We start from the raw sequence: 23,160 nt of genomic DNA on the forward strand, positions 1-23,160 counted from the left end.
GTTAGCGCCTCATACTCAAAAACTTATACTTAGAATAGAGATGATATTATCAAGTATATCACTATCCTCATACAGATGTTCAATGCAGATGATAAATATAATATTAAATGTCAAGCAATTTATTTTATTTTTATTTTATTTGCGGTGAAATATGAGTGAACAGTTTGCGGTGGCTCTCACGGTAAGGTTACCTTGTGGGATGAGCCTATACATAGACAAACCTGTCTGCTCAGCTAGTCTTAAAATAATAATATTGACAATGTAAAACTGACTTATTAAAGATCAAATACAACAAAGGTTTAAATAGTTAACGGAATAAACTTTTATTAGTAGCTCTTCATTTTGGCATTGTTTACGTTTTTAGAATGCCATGACATATAATCGGCTTCTGTTTAATATCCAATGTTATAGCTATAAATATATTATCTTTATATGTGATAAAATATATTTAAAATATCAAGATATACAGCGTGAGAAATGGTAGAAAAACAGAAAAAGAAGGCCGTGAATAATAAGAAAGATTTATGTACTTCTATATTAAAATTAATATCACACCAATGATAACGCGTTTTATTACATTCATTTGTCAAAACCTGATTTATTAGAAACTTCAATGTACAAAAAAAAAACTTATAAATGTAATGTAAGTAACACCATATGTTTTAAGTTTTATTAGTTTCCCATTTATGCGTAATTAAGCGTTAAAACGTCTAATAACTCAAGAGATAGTGGTTTATCAATTTTTAATTAATTCTGCAAAAGAAATCCTTAGCGGCCTACTCGATCAACCTGTGTTTATTCAATTAGCGGCTTTTTATTCCAATTCCCATACAAATCACTGTGAATAGAACATTTTTATACGCTTAAGTGATTATACTGGAAAATAATTATCTATCTTCATCATTGGTCAATATAATCGAGCTGGTTGAGAGGAATAAATTAAAAACTATGTTTGTGTATTGAATACAAATGATGCGGTAAATTGTGTATAAGTTATGCTTCATATTAGTTTAAAGGATGGTGCGAATCCAATTGATTTCCGATAGTGCAATATTTTAATTTAATATTATTTTACTGATTTTAAGTTTGAAAAGAGTTGTAGTTAACAATGAGGATATATAATCAAAGCTTATGCAGTATGCACTCTATATAATATATTATAGAGTGCATACTGCATAAGCTTTGATTTAAGCAACTTTTTAACGGATATCAAAAGCTTTTTACCCTGCAAAAGGAAACGTTGTTAACAAAGTAAGACTGCATTTTAATTTCTAAATGTATAATTTATATTAATAATACTGACAATCTAGAGAATTAAAAATAATAATACATACATTTTATTTATAGACCGGATTGTGGATATAAATATGTTTAAAACATTTCTTCCGTCACAAAAGATTTTAGAAGTCGAATCGTTGATATTAAAAATATTGGCTTTCATTGATTAATAGATCCGTCACAGAAGAAAGTAAAGGTTAGTAGGTAGAAAATATTCACACAAAATCAACAGATACGAAAGAAAATGTTTCTTTCACCTATCAATAAATAATAATACTCTTTTCAAATGAATATTATGGTTTACCTACTCAATAATAATTAGCAATGCAACAAACCATAAAATTATCAGCCATAATAATTTCACGCGCAAATTACCTAAACGTTCCCAGACAAACTTGAGCTATAAAAACATAATGTTTGATTTATAAAGTTTACATACAAGCAAACCCGCTAGGTGGCTAATGCATTTGACCTCAGATCCGCGGGTGTTAACTTTTGAACTATGCTCTTAATATTCGACAAATCACCATTTCCCAGTGCCCATCAACTCACAGTCACGACAAATTTTATTAGCATTACCACCTATCTATCGAGCCAACTTCTTAGTACTTCATCCATTACGCGCTGTAATAGAAAGGTTAAGGTTTAACCGCACTTATGTACAGCATTAGATTAAGAGCAATTTGTTAAGTTCATAAAGTGATTGATTTAGATGTAGCGGCCTTGCTATGATGTATAGACACACGTCAGCTATAAGATTTTTATAAGCTTATACATTCATTTGTTATTATCGATTTATATTTCATGTCTAAATTCTTGATCATCGTAAATCTAATTACCATTATTTTGAATTTTATTTACATTAAACTATAAAATAAATGATTCGTGATCATCATTACATGACGGTAGTGTTTTGAATTCGCCACGAGATTTTATACGTATATTATTCACTATCACTTTGAAGATTTCCGGAAAAAAATCTATAGGATCTTTAGTTGAAAAAAAAATATGAGAAAAACCATTAAAAAACCAGTAGCGAATGAACTTGCGGTATTATCAGCTTGTTTTGGAACGAAACTAAAAAATCCGATGGGAAAAAGTCCTATCAGATTTTTTTTGCCTATTCGGGTAACGTTTTATTACAATACAGGTTCTAACTTTGTCGTATGTAAATTGTTGATAAATTATAGTTACATTTCCGACTTAAAATTTCACAAACGTGAGATCTTTATGCGTTTCCTCCATAGTGTCTGGGAATCAGAACATATCGTCACCACCTCTAACGGACGTCCTGTCGTTTCCAAAAAAATTAGCATAATCCATATGAATATTTTACGAATCTAGTTCTTCATATTTCTTGTCGATTCTATTGAGAAAGTGAAAATATATCAATGGATTGTAGTGGGTTAACGACCAGAAGCCGAGTGTGAGAACAGGCCACAATGGAAGTTCATGGTGACGTTTATTTATAGATTGAGAATATTTACATAACACGATAGATTTTTGTTTGATTTTATGTAATCTAGTTGTACGTTATGATAACCGTTTGGTATTATGATGAAGGGGAATTAGAATATTTTAACAATATTCTACTAAATGAAATGAATGAATGTGATGTGTGTGTTGGATATTACAGGCAAAATTTTAAACTCGTTAGATCATAACATTGCCTAAGAGTTGTTTTCGTTTGCACTAATAGAAGTAAAGAAGCTCAAACGAATCAGCGAGCACTATTCATCGTATACTATGAACAAGGATTCTGATAACTTCAACTCATGCATATCTTAAAACTATAGAAAAAACAACAACAAATTTGCATAACTAGGATACTTAACCCTTAATTGGTCGCGTGGGGTGTCATACACCCCAGAGCGGGTTTCCAGGCTCACAACTTTTTAAAATTTGAATTTAGCGCGCTGTTCTTTCAGGTAGCTTCGTAAACACGTAAAACGTACACGATTCAGTTGCGAGCGACGCTCGGTTGTGGACGTTTGGGCTCGGAGAGCGTGTTTGGGGTGCACGACACCCCAGGTGACCTTTTGTGTGGTCTAAATTCCGAGTAAGTGGCCAATTGGTAATTTTATTATTTCTGTTTTAAAACATTGTATTTTGCAAGTGATAAATGTTAACAGTGTTCAATTATAATAATTTGAAATTTTTGAGGTTATGTTGTGATATGTGTAGGATGACGTACCAAAAGATGGCCGATGGTGATATTTTTTCATATTTTCAATATCACAGGTATCAATTCCTATGTAATATACAAATCTAAAATTGACCCCAATATATCCCGAAGACTATTTTTAAAGTTACTGGCTGTTGATTTAGTCAAACCTCACCAAATATCAAGAGCCAGCATACCCACACTACCACGACCGCTGCAATAACGACTAAAAAGACAGCATGAAATTTCGGACCAAGAATCTATTTCTGAAGCAGGCCGATCGCAATCATACAAAAGGTGCCATGTATGTCCAAGAAGTAAGGACAGGAAAACAAAGACTGAATGTTTTAAATGCCATAAACATGTGTGCAATGACCATATGATTGGAGTCTGTAAAAATTGCAACGGTTAAAACTAGGATTTGTAAAAAATATTTTTCATATTAAAAAAATAAGTTAATTATATTAAAAATGTTTAAAAGTTGATTAATGTATGTAAGTTCAAATGTTCTAATTAATAAAAGTCTGATTTTGCATGTATTTCGTATTTTATTTTATTTCCTAATTCTGGGGTGCTACACACCCCACGCGACCGCTTATGCAACTTTGTAGGCGCGCCCAATTAAGGGTTAAATATTCCGCTCGAACGTAGAACGAAGCGTGGCTACTTAATCAAACGCTTTGCAAAAAACGCTCATACTTACACCGTGTTCCCATGTTTATGGCCGAATGCTCATACATCGATAGGTATTTGACAAATGATATCATGGTAACACAACACGTCACGGTCAGGTTGTGACTTTTCAATTCCCATGATACCGATACAGTAAAAATGGTAAATGATTCGTATTGGGTTTCTGTATGTTCGCTAACTATGTATGCTTCTAAATTTCTTTGGTGTTCTCATGACGTATGTAGGTAAAGGCTTACACAATACACATATAAGTAGCAATATTTTTGATGAGATATATATGAATCATTCGATTTTTAGACGATCCCAATGTTAGATCTCATTTCTTAAAAACATTATTGTTTTCTTTGTGCCAAAACTCATCTGTATTAAAAGATAGTTTCTCGTAAAAAATATAAAATAAAATATATTCTATTCATTCAACAAGTGCATGCTCAAAAAAACTAACATGTGTATTCTTATCGTCTACGTCGACGATTTCAAAATGCCCAAAAACGTCAGGTAAGTCATTATCATCAAATTATATCGCATTAACGAAACCTTCCACAAGCATTAGTTATGCTTTTTTCTAAACCACATGTCAATTCACAGGCCCATTGATGATTTTTTTACTCTAGAGAAATGTTTGACTTTTTCAAATTCGCACCGGTCCGATTGTAGTTTTTATGCTTTTATCGCAATTTCACTAATGATGCATGGGATGGTGTTTCCGCTTTTTTATGGTACCGTTGTTTATGGGATAGACGTTAACATTTATTTAATAGATACATACTTAACAGGTTATATTATTTCTACATTACTGGACCATTAACGACATTAAACTTCTCTTCACATTTTAACGATTTCAAATAGGTACGAAAGTCGAACTCGCAATTGAACACGCTATTTGCGATGGTTAAACAAATCTTTTAGTCACTTGCATAAAATACGTCTATCAAGATACTCCAGTTATTTCAATGCAAACTTGCAACAAATCAAACCAACAAATTGGTTTCCTATAATTATATTTTATTACCTCGCCCGTTGTTCAGATAACGTGAGGAACATAATTCTCATACTAACTAGTCTAACCACTGCGCCATAACCAAGATTCTGTCGGGAGTTAAATAAATAATGAAATGAAAGTAGCATTTGTAACCTACATGTTGTATTAATGATGATGCCAAATGTTGCCTTGAAAGATAGAAAAGAAATGCTTATTTCACTTTGAGAAGGAAAATTTATATTAATTTAATGTATTTGAAGAAAACACTTACCTACACAAATATAAAGGTAAGGTTTTGATTGTTATAAGGAAACGTAAAAACAGCTCTTTTAAATAACTCTATAATTAGATTACATTGACGGATTGCTTTATCTTCCGGTTTTTACTGATATACGTTTGATATCGAAAATTTCTATAATATGATAATAAAATTATCACTATCAAGGCTCAAGATATGCTTAGCAATACCATAATAAAAATAACTGCCTTAAAAACAACCGACTTCAAAAACGGAAAAGTAAGAAATAAAAAAGATTTGATATTATTAATTACTGTACATATTATTTTTATGTGCTATTTATTAAATAGGTTTGAAGTCGGTGCCAAACACTAAGCACTTAGTATTAAGCCCATGCACCGACATCAAATCTTTTTTATTTCTTACTTTTCCGTTTTTGAAGTCGGTTGTTTTTAACGCAGTTATTTTTATTTAATACTTTTTAGTGTATTTTTCAACACGAATCAAACGAGCCCAAACTCGATAAAGTTGAGTCAATATATTACTGAGTTCCTATGGCCACCTTCCGATTCCATCATCAGATCAGCTCCATGTCATGATAATGTTTCATCGCTATCCAATTTACATTTGTATACAAAATTTCAGCTCAATCGGTTACCGGGAAGTGAATCAAAGTTACTTGTTACATTGAAATTAAGTCATCGAGTACAGACAAAAATGCTCATAAAATAAAAACTACTAGGCCTAGCCGAATAAAATTTTTATGGGACCAATTCGACACTATCCCGCATCGAACAAAAAAAGAATCACGTAAATCGGTTCAGAAACCTCGGAGTAATCGGTGTACATACATAAAAAAAAAAAAAAAAAAAATATACCGGCCGAATTGATAACCTCCTCCTTTTTTTTGAAGTCGGTTAAAAAGATGGTTACCTAATTTTAAAACAATCTCCTTGAATAAAAATAAGTTTACTATATTTTAACAATACGTTCGTATGAATACCACAATGTATTAAGTAAGTAAATCAATTCATGATTTAAAAAAAATACAGTACCTATATTATTCTTAATTCAAAATCATTCTGTGTATAAACGTTAGACTTTGTGACATTCAGCATGTGGGTAGATAATGTTATATTTATGCTACCTATCTTACTTCTATCAATTTCGATATTATCTCGATGCCGTAAAAATATTTAAAAGCATGTCTCAGATAACAGGTAATTATCATATGGTTTATCTTAACTCGAAGACACATTTATATTAAGTTGTATTTATGTATTAATAATTATATGGATATTATTATAGCAATAAGGTAGAGCGTTATAATTAGTATAAAGTCTCATATCATCGATATTTATATACGCTAATAAAAAGTGACAGATTACGTAAATTCATGTCTATAGGAATAGCAAACGAACAATTTCATTATTTTAATGTAACTTATACAATAGTATGGATGATTTAATTGTCCATTTTTGTATGAACAATAGGTGATTATGATAGAAAGCAAGACTCCGGGAGGTCATTGTATTTGGTCCTCAGGTTATCGATGTATCGATATCAATTATATATCGATTCAATCAGCTAACAAGGAACCATCTGTTTTCAATTAATTAACGCGCCATGATTCGAGATCAACTGTTAATGATATTATACGCTTTTGTTATGTGCGATTTTGGGCAATCCTAATCGATTATTGTTATCGAATAAAACATCGATTATGTGGAGTATTAATCAATGGTTGTAATTAATCAAATTATGGATTGTAACAATTATTCAAACGGACTATTAATATCTTATTCTTCACACTACAACTTCGGTTAAGTTATAGTAGGAAATAAAAAATCATGCTGCAAATATTACCTATAATTCATGATAATATTATGTAATTGACACTGTTTAGGTACCTAATTATTTATTTGATAAATTAATATCATTATGATCGTTGTAATACTTTGTATACCTATCCTCCTACGCTGTAATTGCAAATATATTTTTTTCATTGACTAAAAAAATAGCTGAGAATTTTGTCTAAATTACCGTAAGTTTCATTCAATAAAGGATTGTCCAAGTTTGAAGAAGTGTTATCAAACTTCCTTATCCGCGGCGCGTTCATTTGCAATGCAGCCTTACCTCCATATATAATTACATACACTATTGAAAGGTTCCTATTAAAGATACCGCTTTTAATACTGCCATTATATTTAATGCAGTTCAATATGGTTCAGAAGTAAGTGCTGTAGATAAGCTACTTTCCGTTTTGTTACTGTTTTATGACTGAGATAATATTTTAGCATGATTATGAACAATTTGCATGCTCTTATCATTTTCTGTAATAGTCTTTACGTTATCTGGTTTTATCAAGTCCAGAGTCTAGTTTGTTACTGAATGGCGATCGTGATCTGCGTGATTTTTATATTTTTTTTATATTTGTTTATTTTTTATTGCTTTTAGTGTTTAAATGCTCCTTGGCCTATCGTGAGAGAAGTGTGAAATCTAATCTTTAATCGAAATAACTTTATGTATAAAAATGAATCATGTTATTTATTGATTAAGATAATAATAAATTTATTGTAAAATCAATGGGTGTTTTATTTTTTATGCTTTGTCATAGGTAATCTATTCATTATAATTTATAAGTCATAAGTGAAGAACGGAATTTAAACGTGTTTCGTATTAAAATATAATATGTAATGGATTACCGTATAGCAGTATAGCCTTTTGCTCAAAAAATTATGTTACTTTTTTACTTACTGTATAGAATTACATTTTTACGTATAATATAAATAATCTAGTCTAATCAAGTATTGGAGTAAATCTTCACACATTCTAACGAGACTTGAAATGTACAAACACACAATATAAATCAAACGTTGATTAAAATCAACTCGCGTGCGCTAAATATTCATAGTTATCTCGCGCATTATACCATCCACATGAATAGCTAAAGACCTGAACCGCTGCTGGGTATTCTGCATAACATCGTCCAGACATAATATAATATATGCGTTCCTAGTGTTTATGTTGCCCTGGTACTTGGGAATTAATCTTTACTCAGCATGAATTGCGCTGTATGGAAACACTGAAAATTATTTTATTTATGTTATTGAATTCACATTGCATTTTAAATCTTTAATAATATCTCGGTTTATATAATTAAATTGTAATATTATTTACCTACTGAAATGTTTTTTTTTATGTAAGAACAAGCAAAGGGGCAGATGGTCCGCCTGATGTACGTGTTCACCTCCGTCCACAAACACTTGAAACACTGGGTGAAACAAGTGCTTTACCGGCCAATACTAAACTTATTTTAAGTAACTCTTTTTAATCAGTTGTAGACTTTTCTCTATTTACTATAATTCGTAGCAAAAGTCGATAATTTCCCCTAGCGAAATTTAAGCCATAAGCGCCCGTATTTTAAATAAAAACTAATCCGAAGATAAATTCTTCCGACAAATCACCAGACAATATGGCTGTAAAAACTATTTTCCATATGAAGTTCATCGTCCACTGAAAAAAAGTCATGTGACGCAATCCACGGTGAAACACGTAATTATCTCATGAACTTTCGCTTTTGTGTTCAAACAATGTGCACTTCTAATGTGGTAACTTATACGTTTTTACTTTGTATTGTTTAGAATGGCTCGCCATAAACATTTGTTGGTATAATAGTTTTAGCCGGAAAATAGTGAGAAACTGTAGTCGTTTAAAATTGGTTGTTCGATGATTTTCCTTGTCAATGAAGCTCTTCAATTACCTATTGAGAAATTATTGCTACCTTCATTATACATGAGAATTCCTTCTTATATCGTCCTGTGTGTCCAATATTTATAAATTATAATACACAGAAATGGATAAATTTTTAAATATTAAAATTAAATTTAATTAAAATTGCACAGCCGACACGAACCATTATAATCAAAGCTTTTAGTATCTCTATCTTAATCCCATACTTTTTACTTTTTAGTATTTCTTAATTATTAATACTTAAGTGTTGTTTAAGTGTCTCTATGAGGTTATATCTGTGTAGTGGTTGTTCAAATAATCTATACATATAATAAATCTGTAGAAGGGTCAATTCTGTACATTGAAAATATTGAAAAAATAAATAGCAGGGGGTGTTACTGGATCGATACCAAACCCAAATATGTGAATAAAAAAATTTTTGTCTGTCTGTCTGTCTGTCTGTCTGTCTGTCTGTATGTGAAGGCATCACGTGAAAACTAGCGGTTCGATTTCGATGAAACTTGGTATAATTATACCTTATTATCCTGGGCGTAAAATAGGATACTTTTTATCCTGGAAAAATACGTAGAAAAAAATTAATCTTAATTTTTCAGTTTTATTCATAGACGTTGTTCCGTAGAACCGCGAACACACGTTGCGTATTATTATAGGCCTAGCCGTATTTGGGAATTGGGTCCAATAGATATTTATAAGATTTTATTGTCAGAGGTACCTACTCAAAATGGAGAAATAAACCATCCACGCGAAGACCGACATCCGCGCGGACGGAGTCGCGGGCGGAAGCTAGTATTACATAAATATCCTCAGTGGTATTGTTGAAAGAAATACTTTATTCTTCTTGTGGTACAAAAGTCAGCAATTGATTTTCATTTCATTGCAAATTCAATGAGCTTATAATTTACAATCATAAACGCGTTCTCACACAAATAATTACACACGTTCTAATAGACGAATCACGAAACTATTTTAAGTATGAATGATATTGCTGTATGCTTACTTAGAAGCATTCATTTATTAACATTCGGACGTTCTGATTTATTAGTTTTTTATTGGAATGGATGTGATAGTTAAATGTGTTCAAGAGAAAGTATTATTTTTGCTATTGCAACGAACTTTTAATCCTGTTTGTACGCTTTACTTTTGAATAAATCAAACTATGATTTATATTTGGAGGAAAATAACAAATTATTAGATACCAGGAATTTATATTTATAATTTAAAGCAGTCTCTACGATAAAACAAAGGATACAATAACAACAATAATCCGATAATTTCTTCCAATTCAAGCAGGATATAAAGCCTATATCAAAGTGCCAAAATTATCAATTATCAATACTAATAATATAATACTATAGAGTTTGTTTGTTTGGCTGAATGTATATAAGCAACCACAATAAAATTGAAAGCATTTGTTGTGACGGATAGTCAATCCTATCGAATAAGGGTACATAAAATCATGCTGGCCAGCTAAGCTTAAGAGACGAAATTTCGTGGTTCAGCTTATATATTCATACTAGCTGCTCCGCGCGGTTTCACCCCCGTGGCTCCACTCGTGTTGGTCGTAGTGTGATCATATATAGCCCATAGCCTTCCTCGATAAATAAGGTATCTAACACCGAAAGAAATTTTCAAATTGGACCAGTAGTTCCCGAGATTAGCGCGTTCAAACAAACAAACTCTTCAGCTTTATAATATTAGTATAGATAGATGTGTTGCCGGAAAACAAGTGAACGTATGCTTTATTAGACACCTTTTAACTGCCACCATGATAATAATATTATTATAAGGTTATTGTAACTCCAAAATTATTCACAGTATCACATGTCATCGCACGATAATTACTTCATTTCGTGAGCAACGAAGCTTATGTTATAATAACTTCACACGTTTTCTTCTCTTTGTGTTTCAAACAAAAGAATGTCGTTTGTTATTTTCTAAAATAATTTTATTATGGATTATAAAACCGCTATGATAGCTACAATTTTGAAATTATCTCGATTATTGTGTTTGTCTTGTTATAGCCGTGATTGTTGTCAGCTTTTGAGCGTAGATAACCTTTCTTTTTTTAAGCACATAAATTACATTAATAGCTTGTTGTAAAAAACATATAAATATAAGATAAATAAATAAAGCAGGAGAATTTTCACACACGGCACGATCTGATCCCATACTAAGCTTTCGCTTGTGTTATGGAAACCAGATGGCTGATAAGCATACACATATAATTTTAAATAAATACTTATATAGATAATTAACACCCAGATGCGGAGAAAACATTTATGTTCATCAAATCATATTAAAATATCAATCAGGAATGTGGTATTCAAAAAAGTAAAAAGTGAAATTAAAATATTATTTTGTAATTCTTGGAGGTTTTTGACTACGACTATAACATAAACGGCTTCTATCCAGACATATTAAGTCCCAACTTTTTATCATTGGTATACAAAAAACATGTCTATAAAAGCAGACAATATACGATAAATACAACAATGACCTCTGAAGTAAGTAACCCGGAATTAATCATAATAACCATTCCCGGCTTAGAACTCAATCTACGGCGTTCAAAGCATCGACTGTGGTATTATTATAAATAGCCGTTGTCAAAATATCTCAGACAATTGTAATTAGGCTCTTGTATGGAACAAAGTGTGGCCGTAATGAACGCGGTGCGGACGCGTGCGTTCATGATGTACAAAAAGCTACCGAGGGTGTGAGTCATGCGCTTAAGCTTTGTAGAGATTTGAGCGTCTAGATGTCTGGTGTATTTATTAATATTTTAGAAATTTAGAGTATGTTACTTTTGGGTAAGATGTTGAATACAGTGGGTATTTATTAGAATTATGGTTTGCAATTGCATTACACTATTATAATGCAACAGTGTGCATATAAGAATTACCTGATGTTTAAGTGGTGGAGTATTTTTTTTCTTCTCATGATTTTTTTTTTCTAGAAGTTGCTAATCATCCATTCTGCATGTTAAAATTATAATAATATTTTAGTTTATCGAGATTTCAGAAGCAACCTTGAATAAATGTGAGAAAAATGTTAATAGGTACATAAAATATCGATTAGCTGATAATTACTTGAAATGATAATATGTATTTTTCATAATGTGTATTTATTAAATACCTTTTAACTTAAGAACTGAAATTAAAACATTTATGTTGATGGAAATTTTTGGGGTATATTTTTAAGAAATAATAATATTTATTTCTCAATAACTAGGAATTTATTATATTTTCGCTACCTCTTATAACTTGTGACAAACAACAAGTGGCGTTCTCAATAAAAGGTTAACGAAGTGAAATTAATTACAGATCCAATATTATGAATACAAACACATTTTTAAATTCTCCTCGCAGTATAACACCTATACATTAAGAAAAAATTTATTATGAGTATGTTAAGATTAAAAATATTTTGAAGATTTTCTTTACATACCTACTCATTTTTCAGTAAGAATTTTATCACAAGGATAAGAAATACACATATAAAATTTAAAATTCTTTCCCGTGAATAAATTGATATTTATTACTCTTTTAGAATAAGTACACGAGTAAAACTATAATATTATATAGAACTTGCAAAATTCATGTGACCTTAAAATTACATGAAAATGTGATTATTTTTAATTAAAACAGAAATCGTATTTTAAGCTTAGATATTTATTTTCATAATAAAATGTATGGGTATATTTAAATTATTGCAGTATTTAAGCGGATTCGGAAAGAGATCGAGTTTTACATGACTTTGGTGAAAAAAATATTGTCGCAATTTATGCCTTAATTACTATATAAATTGGTTTTAATGTTATTGACACTGGATTTCTATCTAATTGATATTTTATTATATGGCACGGATTTTAAGAGGCTTTTAATAAATGTGGGAAACGCAAATGAAAGTTGAAAAAACAGGAACTGTCTTTTATTTATAGTTGTGAATGTTATTTATAGAAAAAAGTATGTATTTTTAATTACAATTTGGCACATAAGTAGATAAGTAATAATAATAATTAATGGGATGAATTCGCTACTTTTGTTTTAATTTATTGTACTAGTTGGACCATTATCGTAATTCAAATTAAAGCTAAAATCCATTAAACCGTAAGTTTCGTACAGATTTCGCATTATAAAAAAATTCAAAAAAAACCTATAGAGGCATACTAAATATTCTTATCTTCTGATGCACTAGGTAAAAAATAAAAACTATGCTTATTGAACTATGAAACAAAATATATCTGTTTATGCCACTCATGTGACACATATTTATTAAATGATATTATGAATGAAGTGTTTTGGATGAACGTTCTTACACCCCATGAATAGGTTGCAAAAATTACCGGCACAAACTTATCCTCTTTCTTTTACACCTTTGCAAAAGCGCTTACAAAGGAAATAATCTTAAAACAGTTGTCTCAAATATTGAATTATAGTAATTAACATGTACATATTCTTACAGCAATCGTAAACCAGTTTATTTTGGTGAAAGTTTGTGCATGCCTCTAAATTGTAGGCATGGGCTTCCGGCCAAATGGCTTCCAATGTTATAATTAATCTAAACTAATGGAATCTTTGTTTATGATTTCATATTGTTTTTCCTATTAGAAGATAACTGTAACTTATTAATAGAAGTATGAAGATAACTTAAAAACTACTAATTTAAAAAAACTACAAATTACGCAAAACAAACTAGTAAAAATCCTTTTTAACTTTAATTTTTTAACGCCAACTAAGGATCTATACTTCCGTACCAAATTGTTTGATTTAAATAAATTATATCGATGGCTTACAGCCAAAAAGGGATAAGCGCCATTTTTTGGAGAACGGACTTATATATACCGCTGAATTGCTCTTTTTTTTCTGCGTCGTTTGGTCTAGTTCACACATCTCTAGGTTAAACTTTAAGTCGGTTAGGCGGTAGTAAAATCAAAGACTAAGGCCAAATTTCTTCGTCTTAAACGACAGATTTTTTTGTGTGGAATGCATTTTGGTAGTTAATCAAAAATATTTCAATACAAACAACCTTTATACTTTTTGGGCTTCCTGTAAAATTTTACTATTTTAACGTTAAACCATTTTGTCTGAAGGCAAGTATAAAAAAATATGCGTTTAAGATAATTTGCTTCGCTGTAATTTTTTTTAAATTTCATTTAGTACTTTACGCTCGTGCCTTCAAAAAACAAAATTGTCGTTTGATATAGAAAGGCCACATTTTTGAGACTTAATTTGGTGTTTAGCAGTTTTTTTCCGGTTAGTCTTTAAACACTTAAATGGCGGATACTACATTTGTCCCTATAAATATTTAATAATAGTTTGTCGCTTATACTTTTTTTCCCTCCCGAAACAGAAGAAATTTTGACGCTTAGGATAAAATAGCAGAAATGAAAAATACGTTTATGCTAATTTGTTTTCATCCTATTTGTCGTTTATCTGTCTAAAAACATTTTGGAATGGTGGTTATCGGTATCGTTTCCCAAAACCTACGAGCCCAAGCGGCTTCGCGATGAAAAGACTGATTTCATTAATCTTAATTAATGTTAAGAAAACTTTGTTTGTTAAAGTTGCAGTTTTTTTTTAAATTTTTGTAATGTTTTCTATGAGAAATACCTACACAGAACAAAATTAAATATACATAAAAATTACAGAACGTTGAATTCTATTTAAAAAATCTAGTTATATTGGTGCACTTGGCGATAGACTAGCGCGACTTCCTTCGGGAACAAGGGCGTTTTGGTCCCTCGCCAAGGCCATCCAAGGTAACTTTTGTCGTTCATCCTTTCCACCTTTGCACAAGGACGAAGACTCTCTGGCCCATTCCGCTAAAGAGAAAGCCGAACTCTTGGGCGCTCTCTTTGCTAGGAACTCGACGCTTGATGACAGGGGAAAGACACCGCCGACCATCCCGCGGTGCAACCATTCAATGGCGGATATACGTTTCACACAACGTGCCGTTCGAAACGCTCTCTTTTCCCTTGACATCCATAAGTCGACAGGGCCGGATGGAGTCTCCCCTATTGTGCTTAGGACATGTGCTCCTGAGTTGGCACCGGTTGTAACGCGTCTTTTTCGGCTCTCTTACGCCAAAGGCATTGTTCCGAATTCGTGGAAGACTGCTCTTGTCCACCCAATCCCTAAAAAAGGCGATCGCTCAAATCCGTCTAACTACAGACCGATCGCCATCACTTCTTTACTCTCCAAAATAATGGAATCCATTATTAACAGCCAGCTCATGAGGTATCTGGAGGAGAACCAGTTGTTAAGCGACCGGCAATACGGTTTCCGTAGTGGTCGCTCGACTGGTGATCTTTTGGTGTACCTCACTCACAGATGGGCGGAGGCGGTTGAGAGTAAAGGGGAGGCATTGGCTGTAAGTTTGGATGTAGCGAAAGCCTTCGATCGGGTCTGGCACAAGGCACTTCTAGCGAAATTACCATCTTTCGGACTTCCTGCGAGGTTATGCGATTGGGTTGCCAGCTTCCTGGAAGAGAGGAGCATTAAGGTCGTTATCGACGGTTCTTGCTCTAAGCCTCTTCATGTGAACGCTGGTGTCCCACAAGGCTGCGTGCTATCTCCTACACTGTTTCTTCTGCATATCAATGATTTGTTACAAATCAGTTACATTCATTGCTATGCAGACGACAGTATGGGGGATGCTCTTTATACCGGCCGTGCAAACACCTCAAAGGAAAGCCTCGATGAGAGTCGAAACAAACTTGTGTCTGAAGTCGAGTCTTCTCTCCAAGAAGTCTCGGAGTGGGGTGAACTTAATCTTGTCGAGTTCAATCCCCTAAAGACACAGGTTTGCGCGTTTACCGCTAAAAAGACCCCATTTGTCGTAGAACCTCGGTTTAAGAGTACTCCCCTTAGTATATCGCCGAAAATCGGAATCCTCGGAGTTGAAATCTCGAGTGACGTTCAATTCCGCAGTCATTTGGAAGCGAAAGCTAAATTAGCCTCGAAAAAACTTGGTGTGCTCAGTAGATCGAGACAGTACTTCAAGCCGGCCCACCGACTTCAGCTGTACAAGGCTCAGGTGCGACCGCATTCTCTGGGCCGGAGCCCCACAGTATCAACTCCTTCCACTTGACCGCATCCAACGTCGAGCAGCTCGAATTGTCGATGACCGTAGGCTTTCCGATAGGCTCGATCCACTGTCAGTGCGGAGAGACGTTGCGTCTCTCTGTATACTGTACAGAATCTACTACGGGGAGTGCTCTGAGGAATTGTTCCACCTTATACCAGCCGCACAGTTCCACCACCGGACCACACGCCGTAAAAACCAGTTCCATCCGCACCATCTGGATGGTTGGCGCTCCACCACTGTCCGCTTTACCCGTAACTTCCTTCCGCGTACGGTGAAACTGTGGAACGATCTGCCACCTGCGGTGTTCCCGAACAACTACGACATTGGGGCCTTCAAGAAAAGAGCTTATTTGTACATTAAAGGCCGGCAAAGCACCTGTAACACTCCTTGTGTTACAAGTGTTTATGGGCGGTGGTGACCACTTAACATCAGGTGGCCCACCTGCTTGCTCTGACATAAAAAAAAAAATTACCTTTGTTATTTTTAAGTTAATTTGAGCTCGGCTATCTATGTAAGAGCCACTCGTCGGAGATGCTTTTTTATTTTGTTTTTGATTTTGTGATGCTTATGTTATGTGCTATTAATACGTCAAATAAAGACTGATTTGATAAATATTGATGTCTTCTAATTATTTACATCCCTAAAGCAAAATTTGGGGCAAAGCAAGTTTCAGTATCTTATGCAAAATATTTCCGTTAAAAAATTTAACTTTATACAGTTTTGCATACTGTTAATTTTTATTCGGTAGCTCCTTACACAGTATTTACCTATATTTTTTCCCTAAAACTTTTGCTTGTGACATTTTTCTTCGATGTATATAACATTTAAATTAGAATTACGTCATTTATGCTCAAGCAAAAAATTCAAGTATTTACACTTATGCCATTTTTCCTGTTTACAAAATAAAAACCATTTGAGGATAAGCGACAGTAAATTGTATTTTGCGCTATATAATGGAAAAATAAAAACGTCATTTAATAAGTACTAAATTCAATGCTATATTGTATACATCTCCAGCTTTTTGGGGTCTATACAATTTTTTTTATGAATTTTTTTTTTATATTTTTCACTTTAAACCACTCTCATGAACAATTTTATAGGTGGCGGTTATCCTTTATTGGCTGTAAAGCATCGATATAAATATCACACTTGTATACTGATTAAAAATATTCTATCTAATAATATAAAAACACAAATAACACTAAACAAAAAATCCCACAAATACCACACACGAAAGAGTGATAATCTTGAATTACCATTTATAAGAACTTTATACGGTAAGAGAAACTTAAGATTTGAGGGAGCACAATTATTGTACAATGGCTTGCCTAAAGCAATTAAAGAATCCTCATCAATTAACATTTTTAAAAATAAATTAAAGACATACTTAACTAATTTCGATAGCTGATTGTGTTATACTAACTGCAAAATTGTTATTTCTCATATTTGTAAAAGATCATATTGTATTGTTCTTGTTTATGAGATTAATAAAGTTCTTTAAACCGAAGATATTATAATCATGATGATAACTTGATCAATGTAGTTAGTATATTAGGTAGATATATTATGAATATTAAAATAGGTACGTCTACCTACTTACTTGTATTATATGAATTTCTCTAATTTTATTGCTTCACTGTACAAGCTAAGCTTGCAAACTAGGTAGTTTAAATTATTATCTACAACTAATCTTTACGCACAATTTAAACTACCTTACTTAGGTAGTTTAAATTGTAATATTTTCATGCATAAATATGTGTAGGTAGACGAAGTTATATGAAAATTTAACTGTGATGGGTATTTTGTTCATTATACTGTAGTTATGATAAAAAATATGACAATAGATTTGAACTTGGCTAATTACTCGAAATCAGACCCATGCGAATATTACCTAAGTGCATTTAAATGATACACAACAAAATAATATATTATGTATACAATAAAAACGAAAGGATATACGGACTCTTTAGACTGGAAACAAACTAGCATAATTATTTGTATGACGAATACATTCTAGACTCTCCGCGAGTAGAGAGTAATAGTATAGAGCTAACTAACAAACTAACAAACTTTACAATTGTGTATAGTAGATGAAATGTTCAGCACATTATGATATTTTTTTTTTATTTAGGTAGTCAAATATTTACACGTATTGATCGCTTCTTCTGTTTTAGTCAGAAAATGTTTTGTAAATGTTTGATCTTATCTCGCGTAGCGTTCAATTCGCGTCAATCGATTTCGATCACAACGCCCCATTGTAAAACAAACAGCCAGAATCGAATCTAGTTTTCAAACAAACAATCATGCGGTTATAGTAATTCTGTGATTATTGATAAAAACCATCCACTCGCTAACCGAGGTACGTGAGTTGGATCAAGTCCTGAGCAAGTTGCGGTTTCATATTGCATACTTTTATTTCATTTGGAAATGTAATATAGTTTCGCGTTTTTTGTATAGGAAATGTTTAACGTAATATCACACTTTTTTAAGTGTTTATTTATTTATTTATTTAAGATAAGGTACCTTACAGCTAGTAATACAATTTTTGAGATGAATAAATACTAAGCTACGCCAAATTAATATTTAATAGAAATATTTCTTAAAAGTTTATAGAAATATTTCTTCATAATGGATCTGTATTAAGAGAACTGGATAATATTGTTCATGAAAACAATATTGATAAGAAATATAATATCACTACATAGTATAAAACAAAGTCGCTTTCTCTATCCCTATGTCCCTTTATATGCTTAAATTTATTTAAAAGTACGCAACGGATTTTGATGCGTTTTTCTTAAATAGATAGAGTGATTGAAAAGGAAGGTTTTAATATATAATTTATAAGGTTTTAGACAGAGCGGGTGAAGCCGCGGGCGGTAAGCTAGCTACTCTATATTCAAGTAAAAAAAAATATTTGAAACACGCATTACGCAGCACATTACTTTCTGGTCTATGAAGCTTTTTACAATATGCATTATAATATTATATCTCTACTGAAGGTCAGCTTATTAAAAAAAAGTATCTGAACCTTTATTTGTAAATCTAAACACAATATTTTCTTTTTGAGTATATTTTGTAATGTAAAATGGAACATTTTTTATTCCATGTTTCCTTTATAATAATCTATATATATAAAACTCAAAGGTGACTGATATAGTGATCTATCAACGCACAGCCCAAACCACTGAACGTATCGGGCTGAAATTTGGCATGCAGATAGATATTAGGACGTAGGCATCCGCTAAGAAAGGATTTCCCGAAATTCTTGCGGGAACGGAGAAAAACGGGGATGCACGTACAAAGTCGTGGGCTGAAGCTAGTTAAAATAATAAAACTGAATGCAGGTTTACATTTGGCTACTAAGTAGTATGTATCTCTCTCTTTAGGGTATGATATTGTGGAATTTTATGACAAAATATCAATTTCCTATACATTGAGTTATCTAGAGTCTAGACTATCGTAGAAATAGCCTTGATTTAGTAAAATACGGCAATCTATCGAGAGAGGTTTCCTACAAAAACTTTTACTTGCGCAATTCTTATGTAAGAAAATACTATTTAATCAAAATGAACCGAAATAAGTAATTTTCAATTTTAAACTTAAACAATTACGATATAACTTTATATTATGTTAATACGTTTTTTAAATAATTAGAAAACCCATGTTATGTTCAATAGCTTATAGTATGACCTTATAACTTGCATATTGTATAATAGATGATACGACCATAATCTAAGGACTGGTATACATTTTTTTTATTTCTAAAAATATAAATTATCAATTAAATTAGGTATAACATAATATATGACATATAAATCGCATACACAATCACCACTCACCTGACCTTATAACTTGCATATTGTATAATAGATGATACGACCATAATCTAAGGACTGGTATACATTTTTTTTATTTCTAAAAATATAAATTATCAATTAAATTAGGTATAACATAATATATGACATATAAATCGCATACACAATATAATATTATGCATTCTAATCAATTCCGTATGACGCATTTCCTTTTACAACAAAAACTGCATAAAATTTAAATAAAACGAATTATATCAATCGGATACACTTAATTACACAAGTGATATTTTATTTTTTATCTGTGATATAATGTTCACACGAGGTCTATGGGAAAAGATGTTAAATTTATGGTGTATAATTAATTAATGGTAAACGATTTCACGCTTTTCCATTAAGCTTTTGAATAACAAATAAACTTATTGTTACTTTTATTATCTACGCAATATAAATATCAATTTTGTTAGTATTTTTTAATCGTCTATAATAAAAATCATCACAATCAATAAAGGCTTGAATTAACGTAAATATTCCATATTAATAAATCATTGTAATTATACAGTAAATTTGCATCTTATTGTAATATCCTAATCCAATTTATTTTTAAAATAAGATAAGGACAAAAACATTGTATTTATATTATGTCATTAGTTTTTAATGTGGATTTGTTCAGTGGCATTTTATGTATCTTGTCATATTAATCTAATATGAATTTATTACCTTTTTATTTGTTTTGTATTTGTTTAAAATTAATTTAGCATTTCTCAAATTGGTTTTTAATTTGTTGACAGTTTTTATGTTTGTAGGTATTTAATTATTGGACGACACATAAATTAATTATAATGTCAGTCATTCATAAAAATACTATTCGTTTTCGAAGTAACGAAAAATGGTACTTACATCATGATCTGGCACGTACGAGTAGACATGGAGCTTATCAATCCTTATCGTGCCTTGGAACGGATACAGTAGCGCACCTCTTTGTATTTCTGTGGATGTCCACACGCTCACAGACGCCTCCCGACCTCGGGCACCCCCTGGCCTCAGCGCCAGGCTCAACTCCTGCGGAATCAGTACTAATGTCTCCATCTTACTGGCACATTCCAAAATCAATCGAGTCCCAAAAAAAGCTCAGTTTCAACGCGTCATAAATGAGTAATCACAGGGAATGCGACTGGTCTCGTTCATCACAATTAATGAGCATAAATAATTTATCGGGAACGAAAGGATGTCTCGGTTATCGATGTCGCCGATGTGATCGATCGTCCCGAGGAACGTCGCAATAAATTACACAGTCCTCTAAACATGTAACACTGATTTTTCGGTAAAGTTCGTTCAACTTTACCGATACTGTCCGTATTTTAGAACATTACCGATGGGGCGGTCGCTACGTAGGATGCGCGCGCGATCTTTTCTGAACGTGCACTGAAGGAAGCGCTAACATTGACCTTAGGCACGGCCGTGATCGCGTTTACAGTTCATTTTTTGTTCGATAAAAAGGAGAGAAGTAAGGCCCTACCGCGGTGCAGTGCAGGTGTGGTGCACAATGTTGGAACTTATTGCGTTGGAATAGGGTCGTTGCAGAGCGTATGATCGGGTTTGTAAGACGTGGAGTAAGGTGCCCCCTCCATAGGCGGCACCTGCCGGCTCGCGCGCCGCCCGACAGTGCGCTAGAGCCTTCGCACCGCGCACCTGATTCCAACGTCTTTTTAATGCTACCTGTTGTTTTTTATTTTATTTTGACATCTGCTCTAATGCTTTTCGATACCGTGCCGTTTTATTAGGGTTCTTTGTATGTTTAATATGGACGATACGTTCGGTTAAGGTACAATAACAGGTATACGTTCAATTTTATACTTTGTAATTTAGTTAATGATGAAATGTGTAGAATTCTTTTAATTTTTTTTATTTTGGTAATTTTTTTTTTCATGCAATTAATAAATGAAGGAAATTTTTATTATTTTCTTACATTACGGTGCACATCTTGAAAATAAATCACTGTTAAATCTTTTTAATATTAAAAAAAATCTATAAATTGTCGGCTTTACATTATTTTTATAAATAATATTTGAATAGGCACTGTAGTTATGGATTTGTTTTGAAATTATTTTATTTCTACTTATTTATATTCTTCTTACCAGAATAAAAATAGTAATGAAATAAATTTATTAACATTTAGGTACAATAAATTCTTTATAAATTTATAAACATTTACAATTGGCATTAAACTCAATCAATCAATCAATATAGAGTCTCAAAATAGAAATAAAAAATTGCAGTGAATTGAGAATTTAGATATTGCTCTACAAAAGAGTCGATTTTATAGCGTTGTTACTAACTAAACGTTCACAGTTAAACCATTGACAGAAAATGAAGAATACCAAAATAATAAATAGATTATTTCAAAAACAATCATCTTATAAGTTATAAATATTCATGAACTTCAGAGGTCTAAATACCTAATAGGCATTTAGCTCCAAATATCGTGATTATACTTTTTTTTGAGGAAACTAATTATTTGGTAGGTAGGCATGATCACTTTTTTCCCATATAATATAGTTATATTATATGTGAAAAAAGTAGACTAGGTAGACTAGTTTAGACTAGGTAGTCTAAATATTATGACTCAATGAAAAATTTGATTGAACTCTTTCAAAATAATATGAATGTAGAGTTGTTCGCGTGATCTATGCTCTATCCAGTTTTCTTGTAAATATTTCGCGTGATCTATGCACCTCGAAGGCTTATGAAGGAAGTAGGAATCAAGCTAAGTGGATACATCATTAATAAAATATCTCACAGATTAGTTACGTAGCTATACGTGGATATAAGACATACATACGTCAGTGCTCGTCTGAGTGCGGTTAGCGCCAGGTGTGTTTAGGTCATCGACATTTTCTGTATCATATACTCGAGAAATCGCTGATTTAAAATGCACTTTATATCAAGTAACTTGGGTTCAAATTTGAAATGCAATTCACACGATGGTCCTTACCCGTACAGGACATCAGTATTTTTAATTAGCATTCATTTATATCGGTTGCTTAATTTTGATACTTTTTGCTGGAAGATTGCTCTTTTTATTTTTATAAGGCGTGTTGTATAACCTATTGTTATAAAATTGTGTGGCGTAATATTGTCGGCATGTCGATTT

General features: G+C 32.1%; 1 protein-coding gene across 1 annotated transcript in view; it reads right to left on the minus strand.

The window, feature by feature from the left end:
* LOC123693936 (zinc finger protein 177-like) overlaps positions 1–21,414 on the minus strand; it is a 54,951-nt gene extending 33,537 nt beyond the window's left edge. The window contains exon 1 of the mRNA XM_045639207.1: positions 20,907–21,414. Coding sequence (XP_045495163.1) covers positions 20,907–21,095 — 189 coding nt within the window. The 5' untranslated portion in view covers positions 21,096–21,414. The remainder of the gene's footprint in view (positions 1–20,906) is intronic.
* Between the last annotated feature and the right edge of the window lie 1,746 nt (positions 21,415–23,160).

This window comes from Colias croceus, chromosome 8 (assembly GCF_905220415.1).
Source record: "Colias croceus chromosome 8, ilColCroc2.1".
NCBI classification, from domain to species: Eukaryota; Metazoa; Arthropoda; class Insecta; order Lepidoptera; family Pieridae; genus Colias; species Colias croceus.